At 41.5% G+C, this 16,338-nt stretch overlaps 1 protein-coding gene across 1 annotated transcript in view; it reads left to right on the top strand.

Moving 5' to 3' along the window:
• The window catches only part of TMBIM4 (transmembrane BAX inhibitor motif containing 4), a 201,079-nt gene extending 185,150 nt beyond the window's left edge, over positions 1-15,929 (top strand). Inside the window, exon 7 of the mRNA XM_030215778.1 lies at positions 15,516-15,929. Coding sequence (XP_030071638.1) covers positions 15,516-15,722 — 207 coding nt within the window. The 3' untranslated portion in view covers positions 15,723-15,929. The remainder of the gene's footprint in view (positions 1-15,515) is intronic.
• The last annotated feature ends 409 nt before the right edge of the window (positions 15,930-16,338 follow it).

The following is a 16,338-nucleotide window of genomic DNA, read 5'->3' as shown; positions in this document are numbered from 1 at the left end:
GTGTCTTTGGCTCTACTTGGAATTCTTTCAATCTTCCGTCAATGTCTTCCTTGACTAAACTGATTAATTTATCAAAAAGGACCATTTGTTCTCTTGATCCCATCCCTCCAACCTGGTTGAGTATTTCTAAACATGTGTTGTAGCCATTTGTCGTCTCCATGATTCATAATAGCCTTACAGCTGGGGAAGTGTCCTTGGTTTGGACAACAGCTATTGTCTTTCCAGTTTTGAAATGTCAGTCTCTAGATACTGCTTCAATTAAGAATTGTAGGCCCATGCCTAACCTCTCCTTTTTATTCAAATTAGTTGAAAATGTGGTCTTCTCCCAGCTTTGAAAACATACTGAAGCTACTAATATTTTACACCCTCAACAATCAGGTTTTAGGCCTGATCACTCAACAGAGACTATAATGACTTCTCTGTTAAACAATTTGCATGCCATCTTTGATCAGGGCAAGATTGTCCTGTTAGTATCTCTAGACTTAACTGCAGCTTTTAACTTAGTGAATCATTAATTTTTTTCTCTGTAGACTGACTGAAATTGGTATTTCAGAGAATATGAAACAATGGTTAACCTCCTATTTGTCTGATCGTACTTTCACTGTAGTTACTCTTCCTTTTTCATGTGGTGTTCCGCAGGGATCAGTTCTTGCACCCCTACTATGTTTCCATTAGCCCACTTGCCCTTCTGATTCAGGAACATTCTGTTATAACATATATATATATTTATGTGTGTGTCCGCTCTTGACTTCACCCTCGTCCGTGCTGTTGGCTAGAGTCTACTTTCCTCCTTGCAACTTAAGTTCCCACAGTTTCCCCACTCAATTGGGGTTCCTCATCATCCTTGTGAGGACTGCTTTAAACAATTCTTCTTTCTCTTGTGAAAGTAATCAAACACAGGGCTTTATTTATATTGCAGAGTGCTCCATCAAACAGCTGCCCCAGCGGCAAGCAGTCTGGCAGCTGCAATTCAGCGTCCAGTCTCACAGTGCTCTGCTTCATTTATACCCCCCCCCCCCAAACGTAAGAAATCAAAAGTCCCCTCTTATCACTTAATAATGTCCTTGGAATTCTCTGTAAGGTTCAGTCTATACTCCACTCCTCCTCAGTTCCACCTAGGAGTAGGAGACATTTTCACCTCCCTCATTTGTCAGCCACCAACACTCTGACAATCTCCCACAATGTTCAGACTGGCCTGAGCCAAGTAAATAATCCCCACAGTTCAATTAAGCAAGTCCTCTCATAGGCACTGCACCTCCATGCCAGCAGTCTGAGGCCTCCGTATCAAGCCTCTTTCTCTTTTTTAACAGTTCTTTGTCCTGAGCAAAAGAACTCCATTTGCTTCTCACCTCCTTCCTCCAACTCTCCCTTCCTCCCTTGGGCAGACTCCTCCCAATCCATAGAGGCCTCCCCCACCCTCTCTCCCAGGAGCCACTCCTCCACTTGATTATCCTCCATTTCCCAATCATCATCCAACTCCATTACCTCCTGGGAATTGTAGTTCTGTTTTCCCTGTTCCCTCCTCCCCTGCAAGTGTTGCTGGGCTCTGTAGTTCCCTTCCTGTTTCCAGTATCTCCTACCCCCTCTTCCCCCCAGAGGGTGCCCCTCCCCCCTCGCTTACTGGCCCTTTCAGTTCTTTTCTGCCCTCCTTTTACATCCTCCTTACAAGTTCTGTAGCTCTTATAGAGTCATTCAAGTACTTAGGAATCATTTTAGATTCTCATCTTTCTTTTGGTGACATAAAAGGGGCGATCAAGGAAGACAAAGACGTAGCGGAGAGACTGAATGAATTCTTTGCTTCGGTCTTCACCGAGGAAGATTTGGGTGGGATACCGGTGTCGGAAATGGTATTTCAAGCGGACGAGTCGGAGAAACTTACTGACTTCACGGTAAACCTGGAGGACGTAATGGGGCAGTTCGGCAAACTGAAGAGTAGCAAATCTCCTGGACCGGATGGTATTCATCCTAGAGTACTGATAGAACTGAAAAATGAGCTTGCGGAGCTACTGCTAGTGATATGCAACTTATCCTTAAAATCGAGCATGGTACCAGAAGATTGGAGGGTGGCCAATGTAACACCCATTTTTAAAAAAGGCTCCAGGGGAGATCCGGGAAATTATAGACCGGTGAGTCTGACGTCGGTGCCGGGGAAAATGGTAGAGGCTATTATTAAAAACAAAATTACAGAGCACATCCGAGGACATGGATTACTGAGACCGAGTCAGCACGGCTTTTGTGTGGGGAAATCTTGCCTGACCAATTTACTTCAATTCTTTGAAGGAGTAAACAAACATGTGGACAAAGGAGAGCCGGTTGATATTGTGTATCTGGATTTTCAAAAGGCGTTTGACAAGGTACCTCATGAAAGGCTACAGAGGAAATTGGAGGGTCATGGGATAGGAGGAAATGTCCTATTGTGGATTAAAAACTGGTTGAAGGATAGGAAACAGAGAATGGGGTTAAATGGGCAGTATTCACAATGGAGAAGGGTAGTTAGTGGGGTTCCTCAGGGGTCTGTGCTAGGACCGCTGCTTTTTAATATATTTATAAATGATTTAGAGATGGGAGTAACTAGCGAGGTAATTAAATTTGCCGATGACACAAAGTTATTCAAAGTCGTTAACTCGCGACAGGATTGTGAAAAATTACAAGAGGACCTTAAGAGACTGGGCAGCTAAATGGCAGATGACGTTTAATGTGAGCAAGTGCAAGGTGATGCATGTGGGAAAAAAGATCCCGAATTATAGCTACGTCATGCAAGGTTCCACGTTAGGAGTTACGGACCAAGAAAGGGATCTGGGTGTCGTCGTCGATAACACACTGAAACCTTCTGCTCACTGTGCTGCTGCGGCTAGGAAAGCGAATAGAATGTTGGGTATTATTAGGAAAGGTATGGAAAACAGGTGTGAGGATGTTATAATGCCGTTGTATCGCTCCATGGTGCGACCGCACCTTGAGTATTGTGTTCAATTCTGGTCGCCGCATCTCAAGAAAGATATAGTAGAATTGGAAAAGGTGCAGCGAAGGGCGACTAAAATGATAGCGGGGATGGGACGACTTCCCTATGAAGAAAGACTAAGGAGGCTAGGGCTATTCAGCTTGGAGAAGAGACGGCTGAGGGGAGACATGATACAGGTATATAAAATAATGAGTGGAGTGGAACAGGTGGATGTGAAGCGTCTGTTCACGCTTTCCAAAAATACTAGGACTAGGGGGCATGCGATTAAACTACAGTGTAGTAAATTTAAAACAAATCTGAGAAAATGTTTCTTCACCCAACGTGTAATTAAACTCTGGAATTCATTGCCGAAAATGTGGTGAAGGCGGTTAGCTTAGCAGAGTTTAAAAAGGGGTTGGACGGTTTCCTAAAGGACAAGTCCATAAACTGCTACTAAACGGACTTGGAAATATCCAAAATCCCAGGAATAACATGTATAGAATGTTTGTACGTTTGGGAAGCTTGCCAGGTGCCCTTGGCCTGGATTGGCCGCTGTCGTGGACAGGATGCTGGGCTCGATGGACCCTTGGTCTTTTCCCAGTATGGCATTACTTATGTACTTATGTACTATTACTTCCGTAGTTCACTTAAGTTTTCTTGCCTTCTCCATATTCGCTCAATTCATGCCTATCTTGAAGATTCTACATGCCTATCTTGAAGATTCTGTGTGAGCTACTTTACTCTATTCCTTGGTTGCTAGCAAATTGGATTACTGTAGTGTTATTTATTCAGGTCTTCGTTCTACAGTTTTAAAACGATTGCAGTCAGTTCAAAGTGCAACAAAGCACTTAGACTTACAAAGTTCCATAGGTTACTACGTAACTTTGTAAGTCTAAATGCCACCGTTTGGTTGTCTCTCGAGCCAGTTGCTGTTTGTTTGCAAACTTGTTCTTCAATGCCTCATACGAAAAGAAAAGGATTGGTGAATGGCCAACTGGCGCTGGCCAGAACATCATCCCCAGTTCAGCAACCGATTGATAGATATATAACGGCGAGTTCACAAGCAGCGGGTGAGGTAGATCCATTGTTGAGTGCCGAAGGAGGAGCTTTGACTCTTCGGGCAATTGAAACATCTTTGTCGCCCCCCGAGCTTAATCCTCCCCTGAGCTTAATCCTCCTCTGTGCCCTGCTCAAGCTGGGAGAAATGCAGGAGACCTGACTGACTCGGAAGTTGAAGAAATCAGGACTCCGTTCGGCAGTGCACAAACTCAGCATGCAAGGAGAGAGAACAAGGAGTTATTAACTCCCACAGAGATTAACCTCGACACTATTTGGAAGTCTTTACAAGATTTGACTGAAATGGTTACAAAAACAGCTCAAGATACATCAGTAATTGTGAGTAAAGTTGACTTTTTAACTCAATCTTTGGAGAATACTAAGCAAGAATCTAAGAATCAGATTATGCAGATTCAACAAGATATAAAAGATATTAAAAACACTGAGGAAGCGCTGATAAAAGATAACATTATTATAAACAGGAAAATCGAACAAATGGAAAATTTTAATAGACGGTTGAACTTAAGACTTCTTAATTTCCCTGTGGTGGAAGGTATAAGTCAGATGGAATTATTTAGAAAATACCTAATAGAAGTGTTAGCTTATCCAAACTCAGCTATTCCTCCAGTGAATAAAATATATTACCTTCCACCGTGGCCATTAACTGGAACAGAATTTTCAAAAAAGGAAAATGTACCAACTGAACCACTGAATATATCAGCTTTATTAGAAGATTCCCTTTCTGACATCACCCAGCAAAGAACTTTAATTGTGTCTTTTGTATTTGAGCAAGATGTTAATTCGTTTATGAAATTATACTTCAAACATTCTTTAAAAAAATTTTGTGGACAAAGGATTTGGCTCTTCCATGACGTCACAAAATCAACACAAGATAGAAGAAAGAGATTCTTGGCTTTAAGAGAAGAAACAAAAAAAAAAATCAGGGCAACATTCTCATTAGTATATCCATGTAAATGTTTGATAAACTTTACAGGGACAAAATATGTCTTTTTTGAACCAGATCAGCTTCAAGTTTTTCTAGATAATAAGAAGATTCAGGATAACCTAGAAGTTATAGAATAAGATTTCTGATTAAGATTAGAGGTTATCAATAGAAATCAAACAAAATAAAACATGGAAAAGAAAATAAGATGATACCTTTTTTATTGGACATAACTTAATACATTTCTTTATTAGCTTTCTAAGGTTGCCCTTCTTCGTCAGGTATCATCTTATTTTCTTTTCCATGTTTTATTTTGTTTGATTTCTATTGATAACCTTTAAGAGTGGACTAACATGATTAAGATTAGAAGAATGTGAACTGGCCAGGCCATTTTCTTTAATTGATGTATTAATATAATATCTCCTCATTTATAAAACCTTCTTCCTCCCTGCTTTTTCTTCTTTTTGTGGTCTAAGAAAGTGATTGATTGTAGATAAATATATTTTTCTTAATCTTAGTTCTTTCTTGTTTTTCTTGTATTAGATTACAGTCATCTCTGTATTACTGTTTGCAAGTGACCCTTTTAAAAGAAAGATTATAAATAAATAAATAAATAAATAATAAGTCTAAATGCTTTGAAAATATACCTCCATGTCATTGGTTACCAATACAATACAGAGTTCAACACAAGATTTTTGACGATTGCTTATAAGGTCCTTCACACCATTTCCCCTTCATACATATCTTTCCTTATCTCTCTCTGTGTCCCTTCTCATTCTTTATGTTCATTGGATGGTCATCGTTTAACCATTCCCTTTGTCTTCTGTTCTCGCTTGGAAGCTACTAGACATTCTGCTTTTTTCTACATGTAGGCAGATAAAGACCATATGGCTTATGCAGTCTGCCCATCTACTCTCCCTATCACTCCCTTAGAGATCCTTCCCCTTCCCCAGAATGTTGCCCAGTTTCTTGAAAATCTAAAACACTTCTCCCTACACCATCGCCTCATCCACGCACTAAGACTCCAGAGCTCTGCCTGTCTCTTGGACCCTGCGCGTGGAACAGGGAGCACTTCTGAAAATGCTACTCTAGAGGTTCTGGATTTGAGCTTTCTACTTAAGAGCCTAAATTTGGGTTCTAGAACCTCTCTCCCACATTTTCCAGGCGATCCTCACGACCACCAGCCACCCAGCTATCTACATGCCTTATAATCAAATATCTATATATTGATGCGTCTGACCACAGTGGTTCATGCCATGATAACATCATGACTAGACTACTGTAATGCCCTGTACAATGATCAAACCAGAAAGAGTTTGCATCAGCTCAAACTAATTCAGAATGCTGCAGCACGACTGATAGAAGGCTGCAAGCAGTGTGACCACATCACACCTTCCTGCAAAAACTGTATTGGCTACCAGTACCTTACAGGGTTAAATTTAAAATTCTGTGTTTGATTTTCATGGTCCTCAGTTAGCCCTTTACACACCTTTGAGATTTCCAAGGCCATCACTATCTGTACCCTCATCAAAAAAAAAAAAAATTGTATGATGTGATACCTGCCAGTGAGCCTCCTCAGAAGTAGCCCCCATGGTCTGTAGTTTACTCCCAAAGGGGCTACATCTAACTTGAGACTACCTCTTCTTCAGGAAGCAGTTGAAAGCCTGGCTGTTCTCCCAAGCCTTTATACATAGTGTGACTGGCTATGCATCACTCTGCACCCGGACTAGCTTGCTACACACAATGTAACTTAAACCAGCTCCTTATACCTTATTTAACTGTACAGAAAACGTGCCTTGAGTTTAGCCACCCATCTATTTATCCCAACTGACTCTGTACTACCCATATTATCCCTATCTATATATCTGCACTTGACCTCTCAGCTACATGGTAAGCTGTACTGTAGAAAAGCATTAGCATCATATCTGTATTACTTGAATGTTCTAATGCATGCTTATTAGATGTTTCATTAGCATTATGCTGACATTGCATTATATCTCTGTTATCTGAATTTCAGTGCTGTTATGTTTAAATTTATTTATTAATTTTTATAATTACAAGTTACATAAACTTGCAAAGAAACACAGAAAGTAACAATTTTACAATAATATTACAAAGAAAACATTTACTATCAAAACAGATAGATAATTATCATTCTTCCTTAGTCCACAATCACTAGAGGGGGGGGGGGTGGTAGAAAACAAAAGGAGATTCTTTTAACCACAATAGCTTGAATAAATCGGCTTAACCTTCCCCACATATATAATTCTTCTAGTTGACATTAGATGTTTCTTTAGAGCGGCCGTTTGGTTTTTTTGCTTCCAAAAATGTTTGGAGCTGAGAGGGATCATAGAAAATATATTTATTCCCTTGAAAGTTAACCCTGCATTTGCAGGGGTAAGCCAACAAAAAAGTTGCCCCCAAAGCTCTAGTATCATTTCTTATATCCAAGAATTGTTTCCTTCTTTCCTGAGTTACTTTCGCTACATCTGGGTAAATCCATATTTTCTGGCCATGAAACAATTTTGAGGAATTTTTAAAAAATAATTTCAAGACATGATTCAAATCCTGTTCAAAGACAAATTGAGCTAATAAAGTCCCTCGATTAGTTATTTCCAAATTTGAATCTTCAAGAAATGCAGTCAAATTATGAGGTTCTTGAACATTTTCTTGTACTCTCATTATTTCAAGATCCAAACTTCTTTTAAGAGGTAGATAATAAATCTTATTACATGGAGGCATATTTGAAGAAGGAATCAGTAATACTTCCTGAAGGTACATTTTAAACAACTCATTTACTTTAATCATAGGTGAAACAGGAAAGCTCAAAAACCTAAGATTTAAACGTCTATTATGGTTTTCCATTAACTCAATTTTTCGATGAATTACTTCTTTATCTTTCATCAAGGCTTCAGCTGAAGATGTTAAATCATTCACTACTACTTTCGTTTGTTGAGCTTGAACAATTGAGTCATTTTTAACTTTCTCCAACGAGACATCAATTTTTTCTAGTTTACTCACGATTGTAGCAAATTGACTCATAGATTTAGTCACTACTGTCGTCAAATCTTGAACAGCTTTCCAGACGGCCATTAAAGTCACTTCTCCTTGGCTCTCCCGGCATAGTAAATCCTCCCTGCTGGGGTTCCTAGGTAATTTGCCAACCGACACCCTGCCTGCAGCGCCTTCCGCATCAGGCAGGGTTTCCTCACCTCGGACCTTAGTGGGGCAAGGAGGAGGAATCAACTTCGGCAGCGTAAGAGATACCTCCAGTCCCAGAAGCTCCGACGCTCCTTCATCGGTGCTTAACAACGGACTCGCCAAACCGGATACTTGTGTGAGGTTCTGCATGAAGCGGTCGAGAGTCTGCTGGGTCGGGGTCGACGTTATCGCCTTCGGCAATTGGCTTTTCTTCGTACCCTTCTGCTTTGTGTGTGGCATATTACAACGAAGAAATTTTTCCAACGCTCCCGATCTTCTCCTAGCAGCATTCAGGCCGCCATCTTGACACCCCCCTCAGTGCTCTTAAATGTGTATATTTTTGATACTGTTTCATGGTAGTCCTATTATTAGGTTTTAATTTGTTCTTCTCATTTATTGTACATAAAAACATAAGAATAGCCATACTGTGTCAGACCAATGGTCCATCTAACCCAGTATCCTATTTACAACAGTGGCCAAATCAGGTCACAAGTACCTAACAGAGCCCCAAATAGTAGCAATATTCCATTCTGCCAAACCCAGGGCAAGCAGTAGCTTCCCCATGTCTGTCTCAATAGCAGACTATGGACTTTTCCTCATTCAGATACACTAACCGCTTTTACTACATCCTCTGGCAATGAGTTCCAGAGCTTAACTATTTGTTGAGTGAAAAGCATTTCCTTCTATTTGTTTTATGTTTATATTTGGTCATTTTTACTATTGTTATAGTTAGTACCTGCTGTACACCGCCTTGGGTGAATCTCTTCATAAAGGTGGTTAATAAATCCCAATAAATAAGTAAATAAATACTTGGGCCTGAAGCTCACTGACTGTGCGAGCTGAAGTGACCGCTACCCAAATCACAACTTTCTAGGTCAAATACTTCAGATGGCAGGAATCAAGTGGCTCTAAAGAAGCTTTCATCAGCTGGGTGAGGATGACGTTGAGGTCCCATGACACAGGTAGAGGTTTGACAGGGGTTTTGTAAAAAGGAAACTTCTAATGCAACGAACAACTATAGGCAGTCCAGAGATGGGCTTACCTTCCACATAGTGATGGTAAGCATTAATTGCACTGAGGTGAACCCTTGCAGAGTTGGTGTTAAGACCAGACTTGGAGAGGTGCAGAACGTATTCATGCAGGGTCTGTGTAAGGCAAGAGAGAGGATCTAGGGCCTTGCCCTCACACTAGACAGCAAACCTCCTCAATTTAAAAGAATATCACCTCTTAGTGGAATCTTTCCTGGAAGACAGCAAAACCCTAGAGACACCCTCTGGAAGACGCAAGGAAGCAAATTCTTAGCTCTCAGCATCCAGGCTGTGATGGCCAGAGACTGGAGGTTTGGGATGCAGAAGAGATCTCTCGTTCTGCATTTTGAAGGTCGGAAGACACTCCATTCTCTAAGGTTCTTTGGATGATAACTCCAGAAGAAACGGGAACCAGATCTGGCTGGGTCAATACGGGAGAGGAATGTGTGTATAATGCATACAGAAGACCATTCTCCTCATGGAGGCTGAAGTCATCCAATGCTAGTCTGTCGTGTGCTGTGAGCTGAGGGACTTGTGATTGTGAGGAGTGGTAAAGAGATCTTCCAAGGGGGTGCCCCGCATTCCAAAAATCTCACGGATAATGCCCATGCTGAGTGACCACTCGTGTGGTTACATGACCTGGCTCACTCTATCAGCCAGGCAATTGGATTTGCCTACCAGGTACGTGGCTCTGAGAACTCTCTCATTCCGGAAGCCCTTTGCCACATCCAGATAGCCTCCTGACACAGAGGGTATGACACAGTACCCCTCTGCTTGTTGGTGTAATACATTGCAACCTTCCGTTTGAATGAGTACAATTTGGTTGAACAGTCAATCTCTGAAAGCCTTTAGAGCATTCCAGATTGCCTGTAGCTCCAAAATGTTGATGTGAAAATCTATCTCCTGAGCTGACCAAGCACCCTGAGCGTGAAGCCCATCTAAGTGAGCTCCGTTGTCAGCACCTTCTGGGGCTGAGGAATTTGGACTGGAAGTCCCATGGCCAAATTGGATTGAATTGTCCACCAGACATCCACTGGGTTCCCAGAGGCTTGGCACCACTGGGAAGCTAAGGTCCACTGGGCAGCTCTCATGTGGAGATGTGCCAAGGGAGTGACATGCACAGTGGAGGCCATGCAGCTTAGCAACCTCAACATCTGCCAAGCTGTGACCTGCTAGCTGGCTCAAACCCAAGTGGCAAGTGTGACTAGAGCGTCTGCCCTTGGCACAGGGATAAGGGCTCGTGCCTTGTGCATGTCTTAGCAGAGCTACAATGAATTCCAATTACTGAACCGGGAGCAGATGGGACTTATAACAAACCCTAGGAGCTCTAGCACCTGAATGGTTCTTTGCATGGAGTCATGAACATCGTCCCTCGACGTGCTCTTCACCAGCCAATCATCCAGGTAGGAAAACATGGAATCCTAGTCTGCGTAGTGACGCTACAATGGCCGCTAGACATTTGGTGAAAACCCTGGAAGCTGACACAAGGCCAAATGGCAACATGTGGTACTGAAAGTGATGTGCTCCCAGCCAAAATCTGAGATACATTCTGTGGCCTGGAAGTATTGGGATGTGTTTGTTGACATCCTTTAAGTCCAGAGAACATAGTGAATCGTGAGCCTGAATCATTGGGCGAAGGGTGCCCAGGGAAACCACCCTGAACTTTTTTTTTTACCAGAAATTTGTTCAGGGCCTTTAGGTCTAGGATGGGACCCCCCCCCCCCCCCCCCCCCCCCCCCGTCTTCTTTGGCACAAGGAAGTACCTGGAATAGAATCTCTTCCCTTCTTTCCCTGGTATAACGGGTTTGACCGCATGGGCCTTTTGGAAGGACGGAGAGTTCCTCTACAAGTACCTTCTTGTGATGATAGCTGAAGTAAGATGCTCTTGGAGGGCAATTTGGTGTTCTTTGACACCATTGTATGGTATAACCAAGACAGACTATTTGAAGAACACACCGATCAGAGGTTACAAGGGGTCACTTTTTTTGGAAAGAGCTCAGCCTCCCCCCCCCCCCCCCCCCAGTAGGTCATCCAGGATGGTTACTAATATGCTGGCTATGCTGTACTGGAGCCAGTAAAATACGTGCCCTTATTTTGACTGGGGATGTGCATAGTGGTTGGCCTCAAGGCAGGTGGAGACCTGCTCGATGCATATCCACTTCTAGTGTCTGGCATAGGTCTAGCAGCCATGGGGACAAATACACCTGAAACTGATGCAAGCATCGATGCCGATGTCAGCAGTTCGGACCTGGCTCCAAAAATGTTCTCTGGACTTCTTTTTTGCATACACAAACAAAGGATGCACTTGGTAGAGTTATGGTCTAGCCCCAAACACTGGATACACTAGGAATGGTGAGCCCCAGAGATGGTCCGATTGCACCGATCACAGCTCTTGAAACCACTGGGAACCTTCGATGACATGGACGGGAAAACAGCCATGGCCAAATCAAACTCTGGAGTGGAGGAGTGGCCTAGTGGTTAGAGCATTGGTCTTGCAATCCAGAGGTGGCCGGTTAAAATCCCACTGCTGCTCCTTGTGATCTTGGGCAAGTCACTTAACCTTCCATTGCCTCAGGTACAAACAGAGTGTGAGCCCTCCTGGGACAGAGAAATATCCAGTGTACCTGAATGTAAATCATCTTGAGCTACTACTGAAAAAGGTGTGAGCAAAATCTAAATAAATAAGTAAACGACACTATGGTAATACAAAAAGGGACAAATCACCAAAAAATAAAAGGGGGAAAAATTCCCGGCCAATGCTCAGGCCTAAGAGGGTCTAATGAGACTGAGCAAAATAAAGGAAACAAGAGTTGGGCAAAAGAACTAAAACTTTAAGAGAAGGAATAGAAAATTATCCTGTAGAAGAAACAAGACAGTTTCAGGCAAAAAACCCCATGAGGGAAAGTACAAAAGCTCTTTGAAAAATTAACACAAAGATGCTGTGAGGAGCCGTGACAAACACATTCTCTCCTCACCATGGATGAGAAAAGACTGATAGTCCTGCCCTCACGCAGCAGGTGAGATGGCTCTCATGCATGCATGGTGACAGGATGGTACTCACACTTGTGTGGTGGGAGCGCTGCCATGAACTCTTAAAGATATATTACTCTGGATAGTGTTCTACACTGGGTGCAATGGATGACATCACCCACATGTGAGAATCAACTGGCCTGCTTGTCCTCGGAGAATAAGATATATACTCAAAGCAAACTTTTAGGAAGTTCTAAGATGAAAAATCTTAACAATTATGAGACTAAATACTTTCTGTTGAACTAAATATACCAACCTGCTTAATAATAATACTAGCTAGCATGCTCCTGCAAGAATTTCTCAAGATGTGTGGAATCTGAAAGTATATATTAAGTCCCTTGAAATGTCACATAAGACAGGGGAAGCGCAGAAAAAAAAAAGAAGCATGAATAGCTAACGTTCAACTCTTTAAAGCAAAAGCTTTCCTTAACATTTCGAATATTCTGAGATACATCCAGGAAAACGTGAATGGTTTTATTGCAAAAGAGCAAGGATGTCTTCTTAAAATAAGCTCTTAACACTGCAGATTTATCCGTCTCATGAAGAAACATAACCAGGAGAGTATTCTGTTCTATTTTGTGACTTATATTTCGCTTTTATCTCAACAATTCAAAGCAGATTACAAAAAGATAACACATTCTTATCTGGAAGGAATTACATCAGAATAGAGAAAAGTCATTAAGAAATGTCAACTGTTTATAAAACGAAAAATAAATAGGTTTTGAAAGTTTTTCTAAACAGAAAGTAAGGCATAATTAAACAAATCTCAACCAGTAAAGTATTCCACATTCTTGCACCCTGAAATGAAAAAGAATGCTCCTGGCAGTGATGGTGTCTGTATAGTTCTCCAGAAATGCAGTCAAATCTGCACTCTCTGAAGGACCCAATACTGCCTGCATATCCTTTTGGCCAACTAAAGAAATTTTCCTTTTAGAAATATAATAATATTTCACCAATACCATGTCTTCAGAATTTGGCAAACGTAGGGCCTCTTTTATCAAACTGCACTAACAGTCCCCGATGCCAATGAAGGCCCTTAGAACCTCTTTTAAAATATTTCCTTGCCAGAATTTTTGCTGATAAGTAGTTATAGGAAAATTCAGGCCCATTTCTAATAATGTATTCCATAGTCTCTATCTTGCGATGCAAGAAGAGGCTGTCTTTAATAGCAGAAATATTGTTATTCTCCATACTGCACATCTGTGAGGAAACATTATCAATTTTAATATCCACTAATTTAAATTTAGAAATGAACTCTGCTGTAAATGTTTAAATCTGTTTATTGAACTTACAAGCCAAATACAAACATATTGCTGCGAAAAAGTAGTGTTCTCACAACAAACAGTAGCCAAGCTTCAATTGGTTTTCTTGTTTTTATCCCCACTCCCACTGCCCCCTTCCCCCCCACCCTCCCCCCTACTTCTTCCAGTTTAAACAAGTTTTATTAAAACTCCGAACTATACCCCAAACCATTACCTGATATAACTGCATTAACCCCTCATACTGACTGTATTAACTTAATATAACAACTACCCAAATGGGTGGAACCATATTCTCCCCAATCCCTTAATTAACCCCTCTTCCTCTCCCAACCCCCATAACCATGGTAGGGATAGCCCTGTGTATCGACTAACGTACTATAACCATACTCAAGGCCATCTCTGTAACTCTGCTGTAAATAAACATAATTGATGCACTACACTTCTCAGTAATGACACTGTATGAGAAACTACAGTCCAGATATATTTCAGAGTTATGCCCTGAAAGGAAATTCGAGTTTTGTGTCAAGTCTGAAGGGAAAATAATGTCCTTAGGAATAAAATTATCAGCAGTAGAGGGACCTACCCCTGCATGGACTTGTCCCTCCGCTACTGAAGAGGGGTCCTGCACCACGGACTGCAGTGGAGGAGTTCTTTCAAAGAAAGAAGCTCCCTCCAGCTGAGAATATCAGATGTTATTCTGGTTTGCTGTCTGACACAACATGCTTATCCATAGGGCCTTTAGTGGCTGGTGTCAATGTTTCTTTGTCCCCTTTTCCCCCATATTAATCCACTATTGATCTCAATATGGCCAAAGAAAAATGGAAGTCTCACCCAAAGAGATGTCCAGAGTATCTAATATTGCTCCTCTGTGGTCAAAGGGGCTCCCAAGAGGCCCGGCATGCCACTTTGAGCACGCCCCTTCAGCCATGCCTATTGTGTGCCGCAGTAGCAGCTGGGCTTTAAAGGGAGAAATGCAGCGCCCAAAGATGATGTCAGCCAATGTAGAGGAGTGCAAGATGACAAAGCACTCAAGGAGGTCTCACCGCCGACTACAAGTCTCCACTATCTCCTCTCTCCAACATACTAGCCTAGCAAGTGAGCTTTAAAGGGAGAAATGCAGCACCCAAAGATGTCAGACGCCGCAGGAAAAGTCAGCCAATCCAGAGGAGTGTAAGATGACAGTGAACTCGGGGAGATCTCACTGCCCACTACAGGTATCTCCTGTCTATGTCATAAGCCCAATTTTATGGGTTCACTGATTAGTTCCAGTTCCCCCTCCTTCCTCCCTCCTTGCATATTATCAGACTGTCCATATTAAAGTGTCTTAATCTTAAGAATAACTCTATAGAAAATTCCCTAGCCTGTTCATTTGAACCATAGTTGCTCACTAACATATAACATGTCTCCTGTCCTGATCTCTATAGAAGTGAGAAACAGGAGGCATGCCTTATGGATCAAGATGCTCACTCTTCAGTTCCTTGAATTATAAACTGCATTATAATTCCGCCCAGCCAAGTTCCTGGTCAATTTATTACATGCAAGCTTTGATAAATTTGTTTCTTGCAATAAATATGTACCATTTGATGATTGAGAAACTGAAATATTCTGGCTCTCTTAACTGGAGATTTAATCTCAGTCCTCATTGTCAGTTATATTCTTAATATTTCTATTACTGTTTACATAAATAAATCTTACACAGGCATTCTGATACCAGCTAGTACCATTCCCACCACCCCAGATGTACCACTTGCTGCATTTTCCTTTAGTGTGTCTGGTGACACACACACACACCCTTTGTCTTCTGTGTTTAAAGGTGATATTTGATTTCCATTTAAGATTATATTTTTAATAATAGTTTACCTGTAAACTGAACTACAGATTTTCATGAGAAGTAAACTATTATTTGTATTTAGTTTATGCATTTTTTTTAGTGACTCAAGATGAGGTACATTTCAGGTTGGTACTAATATGATTAGGAAATTTGATGATTTTCTGAAAGTTATTTGAAAAATTAGAATGTATATGCCTTTCCCTTATAATTTTTATTTTGGCTGCAGCTGTTTTTCTATAGTGAAACAGTAGAGCTGGTGTTTGCTGCAGCAGGAGCCCTTCTGTTCTGTGGATTCATCATTTATGATACACACTTGCTGATGCATAAACTGTCCCCTGAAGAGTACATTCTGGCTGCAATCAACCTGTATCTGGATATTATTAATCTGTTTCTGCACCTGCTCCGCATACTGGAAGCAATCAACAAAAAGTGATTCCAAGGCATCTTCTGTTGCTGCATTTGGGCAATAACATCCTAATATGAGGTTTATTATTTGAATAAAGTATATGGTCGGGAACTTTAAAAAATTACTTGATCTGTGGAATCTGATGTTCCTTTATGTCATAGTCCCTTGCACCAACTTTCCCCTCTTGTTCCTTCTGGCTTGCTTCTAAATAAAATGTTCTGTATTTGAAAGCAATTGAAGGCTAGTTACCATACTTGCTTCAGTGTCCAAAGAATTGATTGGTTAAAACTTAAAAAGAGTACTTGTTTGACAGATAATCCCGTACACAGAAGGTTTCCGTTTTCGCATCCTGTTTAAACTTCTTCTACTAACCTATAAATGTATTCACTCTGCTGCTCCCCAGTATCTCTCCACACTCGTCCTTCCCTACTCCCCTTCCCGTGCACTCCGATCCATGGATAAATCCTTCTTATCTGTTCCCTTCTCCACTACTGCCAACTCCAGACTTCGCTCCTTCTGTCTCGCTGCACCCTACGACTGGAATAAACTTCCTGAGCCCCATCCTTGACCACCTTTAAATCTAGATTGAAAGCCCACCTCTTTAACATTGCTTTTGACTCATAACCACCTGTAACCTCTCACT

Source organism: Microcaecilia unicolor, chromosome 10 (genome assembly GCF_901765095.1).
Source record: "Microcaecilia unicolor chromosome 10, aMicUni1.1, whole genome shotgun sequence".
Classification (NCBI taxonomy): Eukaryota; Metazoa; Chordata; class Amphibia; order Gymnophiona; family Siphonopidae; genus Microcaecilia; species Microcaecilia unicolor.
This window is presented reverse-complemented; position numbering and strand designations above follow the sequence as displayed.